The 20,599-nt window shown below is 41.7% G+C and overlaps 2 protein-coding genes across 3 annotated transcripts in view; both read left to right on the forward strand.

Moving 5' to 3' along the window:
• The first annotated feature begins 6,095 nt into the window (after window positions 1–6,095).
• On the forward strand, window positions 6,096–13,415 carry HIGD1A (HIG1 hypoxia inducible domain family, member 1A). 2 transcript variants are annotated; one of them, XM_004676269.2, is made up of 4 exons: window positions 6,096–6,195; window positions 10,708–10,832; window positions 11,415–11,549; window positions 12,429–13,414. In XM_004676269.2, the coding sequence occupies exons 2-4, from the start codon at window positions 10,736–10,738 to the stop codon at window positions 12,476–12,478; spliced, it is 282 nt and encodes a 93-aa protein (XP_004676326.1). In that variant the 5' UTR covers window positions 6,096–6,195; window positions 10,708–10,735; the 3' UTR covers window positions 12,479–13,414. The 2 variants fall into 2 exon arrangements, with proteins under 2 accessions (XP_004676326.1, XP_012590656.1); XM_012735202.1 differs by having other exon boundaries at window positions 6,106–6,184; window positions 12,429–13,415.
• Window positions 13,416–19,772: 6,357 nt separating this feature from the next.
• CCDC13 (coiled-coil domain containing 13) overlaps window positions 19,773–20,599 on the forward strand; it is a 41,053-nt gene continuing 40,226 nt past the window's right edge. The window contains exon 1 of the mRNA XM_004676622.2: window positions 19,773–19,837. The gene's annotated coding sequence lies outside the window, so the exon portion shown is untranslated. The remainder of the gene's footprint in view (window positions 19,838–20,599) is intronic.

The following is a 20,599-nucleotide window of genomic DNA, read 5'->3' on the forward strand; positions in this document are numbered from 1 at the left end:
TATTCAGGCTTGTAGTTTCTTTTATGGAGAATACTGAAGGATGTATGATGGCTAAAAAGCATCAATGTTTCCTTACTGCCTGAATTGGCAGCTGTCCATCACTAGGTCCTGAGGGGGGAATATCCGTCAGCCCAGACAGTGGTACTTGGGCTGGGCTTGGCTGAGGTGTGCTCTGTGGGTGCTGGTGTGGGCCCAGAGGGGGCTGCTGCTATAACTGCTATTTTTATATTCCAAATCCTTGGGCAGAACTCTCCTGTCCCTCATAAAGCAGAGTAGAAAAGGACTTTGGTATCTATACTTTATCTAGATTGTAAAAACCAGCCTTCAGTCGTTATTGGGAGAGATGGGATGATGTGGCGATGAGTTTCCTGACACAAGCTATGCAATCTCTATTGACTGACATATTCCGGATACAGACGAAAGTGCTCTGAAAAATCAGAATTTCCATGCTAACTTATGTTATGACCTCCCTTTTTTGTAATATCAAAATATTCTAAGCAGCCATCAGCTTGCAACCAGATTGCCTTAGCCTCATAAGGCGCTGCCTGGCTCAGGTGAGCAAGCACTGCCCAAGACAGGAAATTCCTCTAGAAAGCAAAAAATAATATTACAACTGGCTGATTAATAAAAACAATTATAACACAATCAATATTGTAAGACAAGGCAGTACTAAAACATGCTAAAAAATAATTAAAGTTCTTTTATTGCCTGGACCAGAACCCAAATCTTATCACTCTACTCTTACTTAAGCTTTTATTGCTCCTCTTTAAATGAGGAATTTTATTATCTCCCTTAGTGATTTATCTACCAGAAAACTCCTCCAGCCTAGTCTTCGACCTTACTTTACCCTCTTTCACAACTTCTCCTTGCCCCGCGACCTCACCTTATCCTCCTTCACATCTCCAGCGCAGCCTCCACCCTAGCCCTTGACTTTACTTTAACCTCTAAGATGTCTCAGTGAGAATGAAGATCATTAAGTAGCATTTAGGTTTAAAGGGACTTTACTTTAGCCAATCAACACTGTAGGAAATATAACAATGTTAGCCTTAAATTTTATGAATTTATGTACCTATCTTAACTTTAATAGATTGATTTTAAGAATAATGAATGTTATATCTCAGCTAAAGGGCAATACGACCCTAAACTGTTCTTAGAAAAAAAGATAATTGTAATCTCTCAGCCCAGTTCATGTGCTGATGTCATCCCACTGCTTGCTCCTAATGTATAAAATAAACTTCAGCTAAAGGCAGAACAGGAAGACTTGCACCTAACTCCGATTCCTGTGTCTTCCTTGCTCCCCTTTCCCCTTTTTCTCCTTTCCCCCCTTTTTAAGGAATCTCTGCTAGCCAACACCGCTCCCACCTTGAGACCTTGCCTGTTCTGGGGAGGGGGGGGAGGGTGTCGGCCATAATCTGTGATGGGGGAACAAAGGGTCTCCAAAGGTTTCCAGTCAGTGGGAAGGAAGGGAGGAGGCTTCTAAAAGGGAGATTGTACATGGTAGGTGACAAGTGAATTCAAGTTCTTTTCTGGCTTTCCCTGCAACTGGGCAGACTGATTCCTGCCCCTGAGCAAAAACATCAGTGTAGCCAGAGTCACTCAGGGCGACCAATTTGGGTGAAGTGTCTGTTAACATAATCCATTTTTCTCCCTGCTATAAAGTAATTGTCCATTCATCTCTGGCAAAAGAGGCCATTACCCTGTCCTTACTGTGATTTGGATCTAATTTAGATGTCTGCCCCATTTATGAGCCCCCAATTCATCAAGCCATAGAGACAAACAGATGGCGCCTGGAAAGCAGTGTGAAGGCAAAATGACTTGGAGAGCCTGACCATCAGTCAATAGAAACCTATTTGCCATGCCACTGAGTGCAGCAGTGACTCCCAGAAGAGGCACCTCATTGACAGAGAAATAGTAGAATTTAGAAAAAGCCCTAAGGCATTGTTGGGAGAGAGGGCAGGGAGCGGAATGCGGGTGGTCAGTATCCAAGAGAGTGGGAGAAAAGGAAGGGGCCTTTGAAAGGGAGATTGTGTAAATGGTGAGTGACGAGACTAGTAAGAAGCCGCAGGCTCCAGAGCCCCGCCCAGCTTCTGTAGCTCCAGTAGCAGACCAGCAGCCAGTCACTCACCTCCGCAGAGACTCAGCCTCTCCTGCCGGCCTCTGAGGGCAGGACACCCACAGGCGCCGTTAGGGATATAAAGATGGATGTAACACAAGTTCTGACAAGAAACCCGATGGCGATCTGGTCTGTGAGGATTGTTTCTGTTTTGTTTTGTTTTTAAAGATTTATTTATTTATTCATACAGCACTGGGGTGCTAGCCAGAAGCACAGGGATGGCAAGACGATTCACCAGAGACAGAGTGGAGAGCAGAACAGGCAGAGTGATAAAGTACACGGCCGAGGGGAGCAGCAGGCTAGAGAGGAGAGGCCTGCCTCTCCCTGCTGTCACCTCCAGGGCGTGGGATAGAACTTACTTGTGGCTGCGGCTAGCTTGCGAGCTGCGCTTTAACCCACCGTGCCACCGAGGAGGGTCTGTTTTTGTTCCAAAGCAAATTTCCCTACCAAGATGGTAAGGGAATGATTCTACAGTCTTCCATGTCCTTATGACAAGGGAAGGACCTCCCTTGTGCTGCAAGCTATCCACAGCCACTGCAGAACAGACTTGATCCCTGGCTGTTCAGGGAGCTGACCCACATGGCACAGCAGACCTCTCCTCTCCAGCCCACTGCTCCCCTCAGTAGTGTATTTCAATCAGTCTGCCTGTTCTGCTCTCTCTGGTGAATTCTTTCACTGCCTCCCCACTCCACACCTCTGGCCTACACCCCAGTTCTTGTATGCATAAATAAATAAATCTTTTTTAAAAAGAAGGCTAAAAATGGAGTACTGGCTGATATAGATGATGTAGAGCAAGCTGAGCCATGAGGTTACGTTATAGATGTTTAAAAACAGTCAAAACAAAAACTGAGAAAACAAGGCCATACTTCAGCTCTTGGGACAAATTCTTATTTTGAAATTTTCTTGCTTACACTGTTCATATTTTGTTCCAATGACCCTAATGCTAAGTAAAATAAATTACTGATCTTTATTTCTATCCAATCTAAAACTAACATAATTGCTTTAAAAAACTCTAAATTACATAATAAACTACTGTTTAAGTCACATCTAGGTTAGAACCAATAGGATGAAAATTTCTCATTCACTTTTATTAAAGAACTTCAGTTTCAAACAGCACTGCGACACTAGGTCTGATCCATGACTCAGAAAGGTAAACCAGCAGACAGCACCAGACTGGATCTAGGAGGACTTTATTCTCATACTGGTTCTACCTGTAAATGTGTCATCCAAACCACCCACTTAAATTCTCAAAGTCTCTATTCTCATAAAACAATAGGAAGTGGAATTGATGATCTTTCGTAATTCTCCTTTAAGATCTAACACTCTGAATCTAAATCTTTGGGGGGGGAGATAGAATGCATTGGTTAAATATTTATACTATAAAGGAACACTTTGGAGATGCCATTAACTGGGGAAAACCGTGTATCCATCTTCTCAGCTTCAACAAGGGCCTGTCAAACCTCACAAGTTCCTCTACAACTTCACCTAGCTAGACAAAAGGGCTCTTATACAAGGGCAATGATGTTCTCTCTCAGAAGAATGAGGTAGTAAGGTTGATGTACTCTTAAAGCAATTTCATCACTTAAGTTCCTTTTGGGATTGATTCCCAATTTATCATTTTGATCTTTACACCAATATACCAAAAGCTATACTGACTCTGCAACTAATCTTAATAAAAAAGTTATTTTTAAAATAATGTATCATTTTGGAATTGAAGAAATATTTATAAGCCAGTATGATTATGTAATTTTCTTCTTTCCTGCCTCTTGATGCTGTTTGTTCTTCCTTAGAGAGATTGACAGGGCTATGCTTTTTCTCCTTTGAAATTCAGCACACATTTCAAACTGGGACAGACCAAGGACCATCTTACCAAGTAATGTCTAGAGATAGGCTCATGCAATTGTAGCTGTAGAGGAAGTACATATCTAGCTTTTCCTAATTTATTTATGTGGACCTGTCTTTCCAGAATATATGTAAACTCTTCATGTCTATGTTGTTTTACTCTTAGTAATAATGAGTCCAGTTTATGTATAAAAAGGCATTTCCTTCCTTATGTCCTAAAAAATACCTGCTGTTAAGGATCCTCTAATTATATAATAGAAACAAAATTCCTAGTTTATAGTCTTGGATCTCTGCCACGTAGCATGATGTTCTATTAACATCATGTCCATAGCAATTTGTTCAATAGTTGTAAACCACTACTGAACAAACTCCTTTAGATCAGGCTTGCCTCTTTCTGAATATGCACAGGAAATTACAAAGCAATAGCTAATGCTTTTCATGCCAAGCACTGGGCTAGCACTGGATTAGTATTTCTTCATTAACCATCATTACACATGGTCCCAAACTTAATGATGGTGAAAAGCATCATTGTTTTGATTTTATGATGGTGCAAAAGCAGTGACTGGACTTTGAAATTTGATCTTTTCCCTGGGTAGTGATATATGGTATGATCCTCTCTCCAGACACTGGGTAGTGGCAACCAGCTACAGCTTCCAGTTAGTCATGAGATCATAAGCATAAACAACATTCTCTTCACCACGTTCTGTACAACGTTCAATAAGTTATATTGCAACTTTATTATAAAAAGGAGGTAGGTGACTTTGCCCACCCGTAGGCTAGTGTCAGTGTTTGGACATGTGTGAGGTTGACTATGCAATTGTTTGGTAGATTAGATGCAGTGAATGCATTTTGATTATATTTTCAGTTAACAACAGATTTATTGGGAAGTAACACCATTATATGTGGAGGGAGATCTGTACCGCTATCCCTATTTTCCAAATGAAGAAAATGAAGCATGACAGTAAAGGCGGAGAGTGGTATGTGCCTAGGACTGGCATGCAGGTCTGCCTGACCCATATCTCATTTTTGGGAATTAGCAAGTCAGCTAACATTGTTTTGATGTGAATACATCCCTTTCAGGGTCATTGCTTCTGTCCTGTTATTTCCAGAATCGAGGGTCTTAGTGACTTTTGGCTTCCCTTCATATTTAAGTCTGTCAAGCTCTTTGATCATTTCATTATCCTGAAGGAGCTTTGAACACCCCTAAACCGTGAAAACTACCAGTTGCTGGCTGTGTTGTCTTTTCTTCATTTAACATCATTGAACGCCAATTGTGAAGGCGACATATGGCAAGGAAGACAAAATATGCCTTCAAGGAGCCGACTGTTTGCCACATAACGGGGCGGGGGCTTAAGTCTATCTTACATAGCATGCATGTTTCCTACACGAGTCCTGACTCAACTATCAGAAAAGGGATTCTTAAAAATCCTGAGCATTTACTTCTTGCAAGAGCATCTGTCTGTGTCATTTGGTAATTAACAAACTCCAGTCAGATATATTCCCCACAGTACAGTGGTCAATGCTTTGCATCAATTCGCCAAATAATTTCTGATTATCCTATGATCAATTGGGGGACTCTGTTCCCGGTATTCTCTGTCACAAAGGGCTTCTGACACTTCTTCAGAGAACCCTCCCTGGCGTGGGTGAGCTCTCCATACCCCATGCTGCCGTGACGATGTTCCCCTCCGCCCCAAAGTAAGCTTCATGACGGGCGCCACGAGACGCACAAGGGGCGCAAGATCGTGAGTAATCGCCCGGGAAGCCGAAAGCGCCAAGCACTCAGGCGCCCGACAGCTTGGGGCAGGGACGTGCCGTTTCACCAGAGCCGGTTGTCAAAACCCCGCCCAGCGCGTGCTCGCCGCGGCAGCCCCACGGGAAAGGGCGAGGGAAACCCAGGGACCAGGGAACCGCGCGGCCCTCGAGAGCCTTCGCGGGTCCTCGCGCGAACACAGGACGCCCCGCTGTCAACTCTGACGCAGCTCCTACGCGACCGCCGAGGACGTAAAGCCACCATCCGCGCCGTCGTCCCAGCCAATCCAGGGCCCGTCCTGGATCGCCCCACCCACCGTACGCACGCAAGTACATGTCCAGCTGCACTGGCCCCGCCCACTCCCGCGTGCTGATCGCTGCCTTCTGATTGGCGGGGACCGACTGGAGGCGGGACTGCGAGAAGCCGGCTGGGCTGAAGGCGCGGGCAGGGGCTAGCCACCGCTGGAGTCTGAGGGGGCTGTAAGTACTAAGTAAGTAAAATTTGGCGGGTTAATGCTAGGTGGGGAGCCAGCACTGCACTGCGGGAAGAAGTGGGGTAGCGCCTGGCTGGGCCGCGAGCACCTTGGGGGGGGGGCGTCGGGACTGGGTGTAGGGGCGATGCCCGCCGGGGAGGGCTGGCGTGCTCAGGCCCGAAGGTGGGTTGGGGCCGGCTGGGCGTCCGGGGAAAAGGCCTGGTGCCTGGTCGGGTGAGGAAACCGGAGCCCGAACGGAGATGGCGAGTTTGTGGAGTAAACGTTGCTGGGCCTGAGTCTTCCCGACGGCGCAGCACTGAGAAACCTGTGGAGGGGCCTGGGTGCCGGCGGCAGCCGGAGTCCCGGGCTTCCGCCGAGCGCGGCCCCTCCTTGGTTCCGGTGGGTGAGCCGGGCTGGGGAGGGCGCGCGCCCGGCCTGGGAGTTCGGACAAGGTCACCGGGAGCGGGGGCGGGGGGAAGCTGAGAGGTCGCGGCCGGGCGGCAAACCACGTGACCTCCTGTCTCCGGCTTTCTGTGCCCCGGCCGAGCGTTTCCGCCGCCTTGCCCGGGCAGGTGAAGGGGGCCTCGGGCCTGGGGCAGCTCCGTGACGGCCTTGGCTTTTGTGCCTCAAGTGAGCGCGCCAGTGCGACAGCAGCAGACATGGCAAGGGTGCAGAACAGGAGCTGCCGGCGGCCCCGCCCGCGTTCCCCGCGGTTCGGTATTCCCCGTGCAGGGAGCGGCACCGTCGGCTGCAGGGGAATCCATTCCCACGAGGGGAAACAGGCTCCGCCAGGTGCCCGGCACTATCAGTCTGGCCGCCTCGCGGTTTTGCCAGATGGAAGCGGCATCGTGCCCCCGCGGGAAGGAACCCGGAGCCTGGACACCAGCTTGGCTTACTTCCGGCTAGATCGGAATCACAGGGAGTAGGGAGAGGCTTCTTGACGTGACGCCTTGGGTCCTGCCCCGGCCCTGGACGCCGTCGCCAGCCTTTTTCAGCAAGCTGACAGGTGATGGTGCAAATCCAAGTTTGAACGCTTGTTTTAGGTGGTAGTTTCATCACTAAGATGACAGGCTCTGAAGATCCTTGAGCCTGTTGCATCACCTGATGGTGGGAGCGCATCTTCGCTAAAGCCTCTTCTTGGTTCGCAGACCTTGGAAATGTCTTGAGTAGTATCTTAAAAAGGAACAGAATAACTCCGGGCTTCCAAGTTGGCTTTGAATATCTAATGGTTCCTGCCTCTTTTTGCACCTGTTTCAACTTTTTGACAGTGATCTGGGTCAAATGCTGTGGGCGAATAAGAAAAACATTAGAAGGAAAATGTAGAACTTGGCGCTATTGAAAAAAAAATTTCAAATCACAGTTAATGTTGTTAGATAAATTAAGTCAGGAAAAGGTTCCATTTCATTTTAGAAAATAGGTGGATTTTAATATTTCTCAGATAATATACCAGCATCATAAAATTGATAATTTGACAGTGTATTGTCAATCAAAAGAACCCTGGGTGTTGTATCCAAAAACGGTTGTAACCCTACCCTGCCAAAGAGGTATTCCACTGTGAGCAATTTATGTAACCCTTCATCTGTAAAATAGGCTGATGGTGTGAATTAGTCATCTAGATTGTTATTGTCAAATTATTTGATTTGTAGTTATTGGTCCTGATTCTTTAAAAGTGAACAGTTTTCAATTTAGGGGTGTGAATTTTTAGGTACAATTTTTAGGTGGCAATTAGGAAGACAATTAGAAAATCTTACACCCAGGGAGTTTATATATATATATACACACACACACACACACATATATATATATGTATATATGATTGTATAAAAATTAATTTGAACTATAGAATAACAGCTGTAAATGTTGGGTTTTTAATATTCATGTTTATTCATTTTATCCCAAAATGTGCACACAAAATGTTCTGGATCCGAGACAGATTATTGTAGTCATTCAGAGCAAATGATGGCCACAATGTGGTTTGTTCTCCCACTCCCTATTCTTAGCTCAGCAGTTAATTTGAGAAAGATCAAGTGCCTTATCCATATAAACTTCAGTCTGTATCATAAGTGAGCAGTAACAACCACTGGTTTTTCTCCTGTATGTGTCTGTGTGTTCTTTTACAGACAGGGGACAGCCATCCCCCTTCTTTTCTGAAGGGCAGGGGAACCTTTTGCTCCAATGACCTGTTGGAAAATCTCAATTAGTGATCCAGATGTGAGATAGAGAAAAAGCTACCAACTATTTTGATTTTAAAGGCAATTTCCAAATGAATTCTTAGTTTGGAAATAATTAAAAGGAAGAAAACATGCTTTTATATCTGCGAAAGAAGGTGTAGTTTTTAAAATTGGGTAGTGGTATGTTATGATCTTGTCTTTTGTGGTCGCCAGGAACCAAGACCTACTCAGTTTGTCATTTCTCTTTTTATAGATATAAGAGTTAAAAAGAAGTAAATGCTTACATGGCTGTAGTTTGGTCTTTTTCTTACTGATTAGACTGTACAAATTTGTATCATTATTTTCACATAATACTTATAAATGATCACTGGAAAATAGAATTATAAAATTTACACAACAGACATTCTGTGCTGTACTTACACTGGCATGGCATTCAATGCCAGGCATTGAAGATAATAACCAGGGTAGGTGTAGCCCCTGACATCAAAGATTCTTGCTGGAAAAATAGCTACACAGACATTTGTAAAAGTTATTAATAGGTAAAGTATAGGGACTGCAAAAAAAAAAAAATTTCCACAGGTGATCAGTTGAAATAAGAACCTGAAAAATGGGAGGAATTAGTCAGGACTCTTTATGGATAACTTTATAGGCAGTTCAGACCAACTCAGAGAAGAAAGAAGTATTTACATGCTTACTCTAAGGGAAAAATGAATTTATTGACTCTTGATAAAATGTTTACCAGTTTCCTGTATGTAGAAAGGGGACTCTGGCGCTTTTGGTTCCCTGTGATAATGGGAGTGAATCTTTTTTTTTTTTTTTCCCAGCCACTTTATTCATATAACTATACATTAGTGTCTTATTTTGGTACCATTTAAATAAATAATACTATAAAAGAAAGTAGAGAATTCTAAGAGGGTTATCCAAGGTATGTGAACTATATAGGGGAAGGTAAAGCTTCAGATTATAGAAGCTTAGAATATAGGCATTAAGAAAGACCCAAGCAGTAGATTAATGCTGCAAAATGTTAAAACTGATAACCACAATCATAAAAAGCTAAAACCTGTTATTTTCATTTAATATAAATTATATTTTACAAAAGGCTTTTCTAGCATAGTATCTAAAATAAAAATTGGTCCATAAAAGGAGTAAATAATGTATAATAGGAAAGACACACATACATATACTGTGGAAACTATATACATATACAATGAAACTATATACCAGAGACAATTTATGGGGGTGGAATGGGAAATGGGATAAAAAAATGGTGAGGGGAAGGGCACTGGACTATGGTGATGACACACAGGTGATTTGGTGATAGGAAGCCCACGGGGATTACAACTGAGATGGGAAAGGCACAAAATGATGTAAAAATAAACTATTATAAAATTTTTTTACAGGAGTAAATAATGAAGTAAGTTGCCAAGTAAATAATAATAGAAATTCTGACTGTTCAGATAACTGTAATCTTTTGCCCAAAAACAGACACACGTCAATCATAGAGACATGTATAATAGGTTAGAAACTATTCAGAAGTGAAAACTTATGCCAAGTATCACATTGGCAAAAATAAATCTGCCTTTGAAATAAGTCAGTTACAATTGAAAGCCATAAAAATAATACTTAACTATACTATAAAATGTTTAGTGTGCTTTTTCAACATATTGAAGAATGAGTAAAGAGTATCAGTTTGTTTTGAGTAATTTAGTTACCTAGTTGAAGTTGATTAAGGATTAGCCAGAAAATTAATGTTTTAAGTGATTAAAAATAATTCCAATTTTTTCACACCTTTTTTTTTTTTTTTTAAGATTTATCCATTTATGTATATAAGAGCTGGGGTGCAGGCCCACCCAGAGATGAGGGATACGAGAGGATTCAGCAGAAAGCTGATAGCTAAATAGTGCTAAGACTTAACCCCTTGCAACAGCAGGGAGGCCCTTATACACAAGAAATTGGTTGTATGGGAGAATAAATACATTCAGCCCTCCCTAAATGTGGAAGATTGTATTTATTTATACATACAAGAGCAGGGCTGTAGGCCAGAAGTGCAGGGGTGGGGGATATGAGAGGATTCACCAGAGATAGAATGAGGAGCAGAACAGGCAGATTGAAATATACTGCTGAGAGTAGCAGTAGACAAGACAGGAGTGGTCTGCTGTACCACATAGGTTAGCTCCTGGTCGGGGATTGGGATCTAACTCGGCTGTAGTGGCTTCCCATAGCTTTATAGAGCTGAGACTTAATCCTTGTGCCACCAGGGAGGCCCATGTACCAAGATTTTATGGAACCTAGGATTATCTTAAATACATCCAGTCATTTAACATTCTGCATGCTTTTAATTGCAAAACCTTCTGGAAAGTCTTTTTCAGGAAGATTCTTCAATCACAATGTCAACCAACCAGGATATTTCGCTGTCTTCATATGATGAAGGTCAGGGATCTAAACTTGTTCGAAAAGCTAAAGAGGCACCATTTGTCCCCATTGGTGAGTTTGAGGGTCTAATAATCTTTTGTAAATTTTAATCTATTAGATGTGTGGTCAATTTATAGATCACATCTTTAAGCATGTATTTCCTAATATTTTATCATATGTTGTTGAAATACACTAATAATTAGTATACTCTCATTACAAAAATTCTCTTGCATATTCAAACTCTTATTTTGAATGTTTTGGGAGGCCCCAAGACTGCCCAGTCTCGGTGGTTTACGAGGACTCAAGACTCAAAAGAACATTATACTCACAACGGTGGTTCTTTATAAGGTCTGCTGTATTAAGTGATTCCTTTCAGGGAAGGAAGTAGGACAGCAAGGAACAGTTCCCCTGGCACTCTTGTAAAGGTTCCAGAAACCCACATGTAAAGATAATGTTAACTTTCTGAATCTGCTACTGTTTCTATTAATTGTGGATTTTTGGCTTTTAGAGGAGGGGAATTAAAACTCAAATTGTATGTAAACTAGTTAATAGTCTGGTAAAGTATCCTTATAAAATAAAGTACATTAGTTGATAGAAAATCTTGGTTCCCTGCCACCATATATGTAAACATACTTGAAACCATTTGTTTTACAGGAATGGCAGGTTTTGCAGCTATTGTTGCATATGGTTTATACAAATTGAAGAGCAGAGGAAATACTAAAATGTCTGTTCACCTCATCCACATGCGCGTGGCAGCCCAAGGTTTTGTTGTAGGAGCAATGACTCTTGGTAAGTTCCTACGGGAAATTTTCAGACAGGTTCCCAATTAATGGATTTCTTTGCAAACAAATAAGGTGGATACTGACTTTGACGCAGTTTAAAATTAAGTTCATTTTCATGTAAAAATCAATTGTAAAACAGCTCATGTAGTAACATAGTTCTAAGGTTTTAAAGAGAAAATATCTTATCCATCACAAGATTTATCATTTCACTGAAGAGTCTAGAAACACAAATAAGGTTGTAATATGATCCCATTCTCTGTGAGAGACATATGATGGCTATATTATTGAGGTTTTGACAGTTGAAAAGATTTTTTTTAATGTAGGTATTACATACTTTTTTTAAAAAAATTTACTTATTTATGCATACAAGAACTGGGAGTGAGAGGATTCACTAGACACAGTGGGGAACAGAACAGGTGGATTGACTGAAACACACCGTGGAGGGGAGCAATGGGTGGGAGAGGAGAGGTCTGCTGTGCCATGTGGGTTAGCTCCTTGGCTGGGGACTGCAGTGGCTGCAGATAGCTTCATAAGTGCTGAGACTTAATCCCTTGTGTTACATACTTTTATTAGATTTAATTCTTTGACTTTATCTGGTTTTCTGTAGCCAGGGTAACTCCTTTTAAAGGGGCCAGATAAATATTGCTTGTTATTTAAAACATATTTAAATAGACTGGGAGTCACACTATCTTTGCACTACTTGGGAAACTACAAAAAAAAAATGCTAGAAATGTAAATTATGTAAGAATGCAAGGGTGAATGCATCTTGTAGTTTTGTTCCTCTGTAAATGTGGCATGCTAGCATGGTGCTACATTTAGCTATTTTATAAACTTTTTTAAATATTGAAAATACTTAAATAACTTAACTTGCATTCTTTCTCTTTAGGTATGGGCTATTCCATGTATAAGGAATACTGGGCAAAACCTAAACCTTAGAAGAAGAGATCCTGTGTTGGTCTTGGTGGTACTTACTTCAATTAGACATCTCATATTGAGGTTATATGTTTGTGTTGAAAATAAATTATTTGAGTGGGTCAAACAATAACACAGTAATTGGAATATTGACTTCCTTTCTTGCAAACTTGACTTACCTGGTGATGAAATTACCTAGTGAGTAGTTCACTAGCTAGTCAATTCAGGGGAGTCAAGTTAGCACCAAAAAACATATAAGTGCTTGATGGTGGTAAGCCATCCACTTTCCAAACTCTTCTGATGAATTTAATTCTGAATAAGATAAGAGTTCGATTCTAAAGTATTCCTAGTTGCTACAGAATGTTACATGCTTATGATATCCAATTAATTTATTTCTTCCTGCCTGCCTTGTGAACTGATCAGTACTTCAGTTTTTAGGGCTGGTTAGCTATTGAAGTAATGGTTTAGTGCATGGATTATGCCATTATAGGCCTCTCTCCAACTGAAAATGTGTGTGTGTGTGTATGTAAGCCAAACCTAAAAAGTTGACAATAGAACTGCTTTATTTAAAAGTTATACTTGTAAACATAAAAAAACTTAATTATGGATCCCATTGTAGTGCTTTTGTAATTCAGAGTTATATTTTAGCTGTTCTTATTTAGGATAGTTTTTAGATGCCATCTTAAAGCAAAAGTATATTTTAAGTACTAATTGAAAGGTAAATGAACGATACTTTTTCTGTGTGGTATGTTTATTTTTTCTGTAGGAATCATAAATGCTAAACTAAAATTACTTCCAATGTTATAAAATTTTGAAATGAACTTGTGACATTCTCTTGTCTAACTTGAATTTACATTCCATGGTGATACATGGTAAATGTAATATGTTATTAAAGTAAATGAACACATAATATCTTGTATTTATTTCAAGAAAAATAAAACATTCCTGAAGACACCATACAAATTAATTTTCAAGAAAAGATAAACATTTTCTATTTTGGTAAGAATCACACGTAAAGATTATCTACCAAATAGGAATAATAATTAACATTTATTGAGCATATTCTGTGTGTCACACATTGCTCTAAGCATTTTTCATCTGTCATTTAAGCTTCCTAGCAACCCTAAGGAGTTGCTAGATCACGTAGCAGGAAATTTGAACAGGTTAAATAATCCAAAGTCGCACAGAGCTCAGAAGGGCTGTAGATTTGGCTCTGGAACCTAGGCAGTAAAGGGTAGGTAATGGTGATAGAGGGTTGTATGTTAGCCTTTTCTGGAACTCATGCTGGAATAGAGCAGTTATCACAAATTAATGAAATGAGACAAAAAAATCTTAACTCACCACTGACTCTGTAGCCTACACCAAATCAATGTTTACTCAATTTTTACTTGCTAAAAAGTTGGGCTAGTTAATTTCTAAAGTCCTATGTGATAGATCTTTACTTGTTCTATGAGAAAGTACTTTAAAATATAAGATACTACTAGGATCTGTTTACACAGCTTTGAGTAGGTGTTACAGGAAATGCTTAAACGCAGTCCTTAACAATTGTCCATGAAGCTTCCTTTAGAAGAACAAAATTGCAAAGTTTCAGAAAATTGTTATCCTAATTGATAAATACATTATTTTGTTCAACCAAATACTAGTGTCAGTCTAATATGGTTATTCAAAAAGTGTTGAGTAATTAAGATAAGTAGGTTTTGGTTTTTTGTGTTCAGGATCCTGCTGTTCCCAGAAAAAATTACTTCTAATTAATGATCAACAGTGACATCTCGTGGTTAGAGTTGGAATTTGATGCCACACTTAACACGTACCCCTGAAATATATTCTACTTCTGTGTCAAGAGTCAGAATTTTCAAAGACTGGCCATGTCTTTTCCTCTTGTCTCACAGATGAGGAAATGCTGCTGAGAGTTTCAGGAACTGTTCAGGCTCTATCCCCATGTAAACCTGCAACCCACTCAGCGTACCTGTTGGGCCAGAACAAAGTTGAATGAACATAGGAAATTTTAAAATTCTCATGAGTAATAGCAGAAATGCCAGTTATTTAAATATGTCACACTTAAAATTAAATGGGGAAATTTTAAGAAAGGAAACCAAACATTTACTGCCCGTGCATCATAGCTTATTGTTAGAGTCTATTTCCCCTGACTCACTGACATTTGTAAAAGAAAGAATTTGTTTTTAGCAAGATAAAAGATTAAAGTTCAGTAGTGGCAGGTATTCTAGAGCAGCGCCCCCCATGTGGTCCCGTTAGAGGAACCTTAGGAAAATGTCCTAATACTCTGGATTAGGTCTTATTCCTCCCTCAATTGAACTGAAATGTCAGAGCGAAATTCCTGTGTAAGGAGGAAATGCTGTCAAACCTTTTAGCTGGAGTCCTGTTACCTAAGTTCAGCTTGTCTACAACCATACCGCCTTCCTGCTGGTGGTTATTTCTTGCTCACCTGTCACCCCTTCGGCTGAAATCTTTCAAGGTGTCTTTCTTTCCTCCTGTCTTCTATCACTAATAAACAAATCACCAGATTCAGTGTTTTATAGTGAAGAGTGTCTCATCATTCAGATGTGTCCTTTTCCTTTCCCTGTTGCCCACTTTAAATGTAGGCCCTTCACTTCCTATTCTTGGCACCTTCTGTGCTCACCACTGCCCCAACACATTTGCTTATGGTCTCTACTCCTTTCTTGAATGTTCTCCTTCCCCACTCCCAGTTTAATTTTCATTTAACTTAATTTCCTGGTACGCCATAATCTAAGTGCACACTCAAATTCTACTTTTGGAAAAAGTTCTCTGAACTCTTCTAGACAATAGTAAATTTGCCCTTTTCTCAAATTTTGCCATATTTGAGTTTAAAAAAAATGCTCCACTGTGATAAAACTTTGCTTTTGTACAGTGCTTTGCCCTATATAAATGCTTTAATACTTTTCACTAGTTCTTTGCAAAAGTTTGACATGTGTCTTCCTGACTTGAGCAAGAAGGTAAGCTCTAATTTATTCAAGGTCACACTGTTAAAAAGCTGTGGAGTTGCGGCCCTCCCTGGTGGCGCAGCGGGTTAAAGCACAGCACTAAGAAGTTAAAGCCACTTCCACATGAGTTCGATCCCTGCCTGCCCCGGAGGTGACCACATGGTGTGGCAGACCTCTCCTGACCCACCCGCTGCTCCCCTCAGCAGTGTACTTCGTCGATCTGCCTGTTCTGTTCCCCGCTCTGTCTCTAGTGAATCCTCTCACTGTCCCTGCACCTCTGGCCTGTACCCTGGTTCTGTTTGCATAAATAAATAAATATTTAAAAAAAAAAAAAAAAAGCTGTGGAGTTGGAACATAAAGCAGACCTGGAGGTCTTGGTCACGTTGGAGAGCCTTCACGATGACAGGGAAGGCAGTTATGTAAGGGACGCCTGCCCAAGCAGTACTATCCTTCATTTCCACACTACACCACATTAAACACTCAACTCTAGATCCTAAGTCCAGTATTTTTTTTCCTGATATACCATAGATGCTTTGTCTTCATACTTACTCACATGTAAAAACCCTCAGTCGATATTTTGACATGTATTAGGAAGCCTAAGAGATTGCTGGGAGATAATAAATTTAAAACAAGTAAACAAGGTACTGGGAACCTAATCAACAGAAGAGAGACATCAGCCACTACTGACACCAGGTGTCATATCCAACCATTTTGAAAGACCTTGATATGACCTAAGAGTGAAATTGAGAAATTGGTGGGGGGTGGAATATAAAATATATTACCAGTCCACTGTGCTGAGGGCTTGGAGAGAGTCAGGGTAGAGTTCATCCATTAAAGAGGTCCCTTGGAACTAAGGACTAATGAATCTTGGCAGAACATTGAGTTTACTAATGTTGAGAAACAGAATGAGGTCACCATATATGCAAACACATCTTAAGCAAAATAGCTATGTGGGTCAAGCAAGAGTTGACTGTTGCCAACGTGTTGTTAGAATCTAAAAAAAAAAAAAAAGTGTACTAAGGGAGTCTGTAAGAGGGTGGTGGCCAACAAAGAAAGCTCAAATCCATGATGAACTGAAGAGAGAACTGGTGGTGTGTGCACCCAGCTCCTTCCAGCAAGAAGGAACTTGAACCTGGAAAAAATGAACAGTTATCTCTGTGGGTACTCCCATTTGTGAAGTAGAATAGTAACCCTTCAGGCTTAACCCTTGGCCAAAAATAGCTCAAGGCAGTTTGTCTCTGCTCTGAAGTCATGTTTACAATATTTTCCTGATGACTTTGGTCTCGGGGGTATCTGGTTCTGGGAAGGGAGGGTCCTTGGATATAAGCCACGATTCTTTAACATAAAACTACTAGCTGAGTGTTTTGGTTTATATGGCTGACCAACCCCAGGAGACACTGATGGCATAATGTCCAAGTGAGATTTGGACCTGCAAATCTGAGCTCCTTAGAGCTCTGAAATGGGGAGATCCAAGGGAAGCCTGTTGTGGCAAAGCCTCATTCCATTCTGAGGCAGAACTGCTAAATCTGGATACAATTATGTAAAAGGATACATAATTGAAAAGCACTTGAGTTTGCCAAGCACTTTCATAGTCTGTTTGGTAATAAACCTGCTATTTTGCTATTTCAAGAAGAAAGTTGAGGTTTGTGACATGACTAGGGTCTGAGAACACCCTTTTTTAAATTTTTTTCTCTCTTTTTTTATTTTATAACAGTTTATTTTTACATCATTTTGTACATTTTTTTGCCATCTCAATTGTAATCCCCGCGGGTTTCCCATCACCAAGTCACCCGTGTGCCATCACCATAATCCCGTGCACTTCCCTCCCCACCCCCCCTTTTTGATCCCATTCCCCACTCCACCCCCACAAAATGCCTCTGGTATATGTTTGTTCATTATTATTGTTATTTTCTCGCCTAGTCCATTATACTGCTATGAGTGAAATCATCCGGTATTTTTCTTTCTCTTTCTGGCTTATCTCACTAAGCATGATCTTTTCCAGCTCCATCCAAGTTGCTGCAAAAGACATGTGTTTCTCTTTTTTGGTTGCTGAGTAATATTCCATTGTATATATGTACCACATCTTTTTTATCCAGTCATCTAATTTTGGGCATTTCGGCTGCTTCCATGTTTTTCCAATTGTAAATAAAGCAGCAATAAACATGGGGTGCAGGTATCTTTTTCAATCAGTGTTTTTGTGTCTTTTGAAAACCCAGACATTTTGTTTGTTCAGTTGTGCTTTGCCTGGTAAGAGTGGGGTCTTTGCTTATGTTATATTTGCTTATTTGTGTAAGATACGATAGAAAGGGTCATGTTTAGTGATGGGAAATCTATATGCTGATATTATTATCATCTAAAGATAAGTAAGTGGTCCTCCCTGGTGGCATAAGGGGTTAGAGCACAGCACTATGAAGCTATCCACAGCCACTGCAACATGAGTGCAGTGGTCCCCAGCCATGGAGGTGACCCACATGGTGCATCAGACCTCTCCTGTCTCAACCACTGCTCCCCTCAGTGTATTTCAGTAGATCGACCTGTTCTGCTCCTCATTCTGGTGAATCCTCTCACTCCCCACACCTCTGGCCTGTACCCCAGTTCTTGTATGCATAAATAATTAAATCTTAAAAAAAAAAAGTAAGCAAGCATTAAAGTCAAACCTTTGTGAACTGTAGGAAGGAACTGATTTAGGAATTAGTTTAAAAAAAAAAAAAAGACCCACACAGATATTTTTGTTTTTCATGTTCATTTAAATTATAACAAAATTTACCCTCTTAACCATTTTTAAGTGGCCCTAAATACACTTGCAGTTCAAATGCTACCACAATCCATGTCTAAACCTTTTTCATCAACCCAAACTTCAACAGTGAAAAATGGCTTCCTATACCATGAAAACTGCAATAGAAAGGAAAATAATTACTGATACAACTTAGATGAATTTCCAGAGAATTATTTCAGTGAAAATATCAATCCCCAAAGGTTAAAAATATATTAATTCATTTATATATGACAACATTTTAGAAAAGGAGGACAGATTAGTGGTTACCAGAGATTAGGAAGGAAGAGGGAAGTTGGCTTGGTTATAAAAACAAAAAGAGGGATCCTTGTGATGATTTCATCTTAAAACCGAAGTGGTGGATATACAGACATACACAGGAGACACGATTGCATAGAACTAAATATACACTAAAGGAACCTAAATTTGGGAAGCAACCGAGTAAAATAGGTGGGTTATATCAATGTAAACATTCGCATTTTAATACTGCACTGTAGTTCTGCAAAGTGTGGCCTGCCCCATGCTCCTGCAATTCTCGGGTGGGGGGGTATCACAAACTCCTGCATGTCTAAGGGGTGAATACCTTATGAGGAAGGAAAAAGAGCAACGAATACCTGAAGACTTTCAAGATTTAGAAGCCTGAAAAAATATTTGGAGAGCTTCTTTGACCTTCTTACCATAAATTTGCTTTCTACCTCTCTCTATATATGCTGATTAGCATTAACTTAATTAGGAAGTGTCTTTAAAAAAAAGTCTATGGGCCCTCCCTGGTGGCGCAGTTGCGGCCCTCCCTGGTGGCGCAGCGGGTTAAAGCACAGCACTGAGAATCTAAAGCCGCTTCCGCATGAGTTCGATTCTTGCCTGCCCCGGAGGTGACCACATGGCGAGGCAGACCTCTCCTGGCCCGCCCGCTGCTCCCCTCAGCAGTGTACTTCGTCGATCTGCCTGTTCTGCTCCCCACTCTGTCTCTGGTGAATCCTCTCACCCTCCGCATCTCTGGCCTGTACCCCGGTTCTATATAAATAAATAAATCTTTAAAAAAAAAAAAACCGTTTTCTTCTACTATGAAAATAAACTGTAGTCATTATTTTTAAAATCCTCTACTTGCAAAAATAAGAATACAACACTCCAACTCTACCCCTCAGATAGGACTTTTTCTTTAAATATTTCTATGTATTCCTGTCTTGTTTCTTTGCCTAGTTTTGTGAGACTTTATTTCACAATCAGTATTTTGCATCCTTATTCTTTTCACTCGCAATCACAACATAAACTCTTCAGCACACTTTTAAAAAAAAAATTGTGAATGATTAAATCTTTGAGTCCCCTGCAGGACTACGGAACGTGAGTGTCCGCGAAACAAACTTATTCCAGGAGCTGACCACTAGGCCAACTTTAACGAGTAGGGCAAACTGCGCTCTGTCAGGTTCCAGCCCACCGCTCCTACCTCCACACCTCCTCCACCAGGTCCTTCTGTCCCTCTGTCACTCTGCGAACTCCCGGCGCCCTCTCGGCTTCCGTAGACTGGTGAGCCGTCCCGCGGGCGGCGTTGCTGGTTGCCTTGGTGACGGTTGCTGGGAGTAGCGCGTGCAGGTGTGCAGAAGAGGTGACCCGGCTGCGGCGGCCGTAGAAAGGAGGAGAGGAGTGACCGCTGTAAGTGCGGGGTAAGGGCGGAAGGGCCCTGATCCGGGGGAGCCCGCAGAAGCCGGGGTTCTGATCTGGAGTCCGAGCACTTACGCTCGCCCGGGAGCTCCGCCGCTGGCCTGATGCTCGCAGCATGCCGGGCGCCCGGCGAGAACCCTCCTCCTTCGTTCTCTGAATCTTCACGCACAGACCTCCCCGCTCCAGGCCCACACTTACTTTCCGCGCGGTCCAGGGGTCAGTAAAACTCAGAGGACAGGTCATCCGACAAAATCACATAGTACAATCGCTGGCATAGCCAGGTACTCGAACTGGGGGGCTCCCTGACCAGCGCCCCCTTCTGGCCTCTGCTCGCAACCTCGCCGACGGTCTGAGCGCTAAATAAACCACCCGGCAGCACGCTTCCTCCTGCCGCACTGTCAGCCCCCACAAAACACAGGCCTTTCACGGCAGTTCTAAAACTGCAAGATTCACAGCAAAAGAAGTTCACGGCATAATTAGAAGGAAGGTATCCGATTTCCTACTACCCACTGCTCCTACACATGACTTAGCAATCATTAGGGTGGTACATTTATTACAACGGATGAACCTACATTAAACCATCATAATCACCCAGCGTGCCTATTGGGGCACGCTGAATTGGGACAAATGTATAATGAAAAGTGTCTAGTATGGTATCATACATGGTATTTTCACTGCCCTAAAAAATCCTCTGCACCCCAATTAGTCATCCCAATCCCTGGTAACCGCAGAGTTTATATTGACCAGTTTTGC

Source organism: Condylura cristata, unplaced genomic scaffold (assembly GCF_000260355.1).
Source record: "Condylura cristata isolate star-nosed mole 26May11 unplaced genomic scaffold, ConCri1.0 scaffold00004, whole genome shotgun sequence".
Classification (NCBI taxonomy): Eukaryota; Metazoa; Chordata; class Mammalia; order Eulipotyphla; family Talpidae; genus Condylura; species Condylura cristata.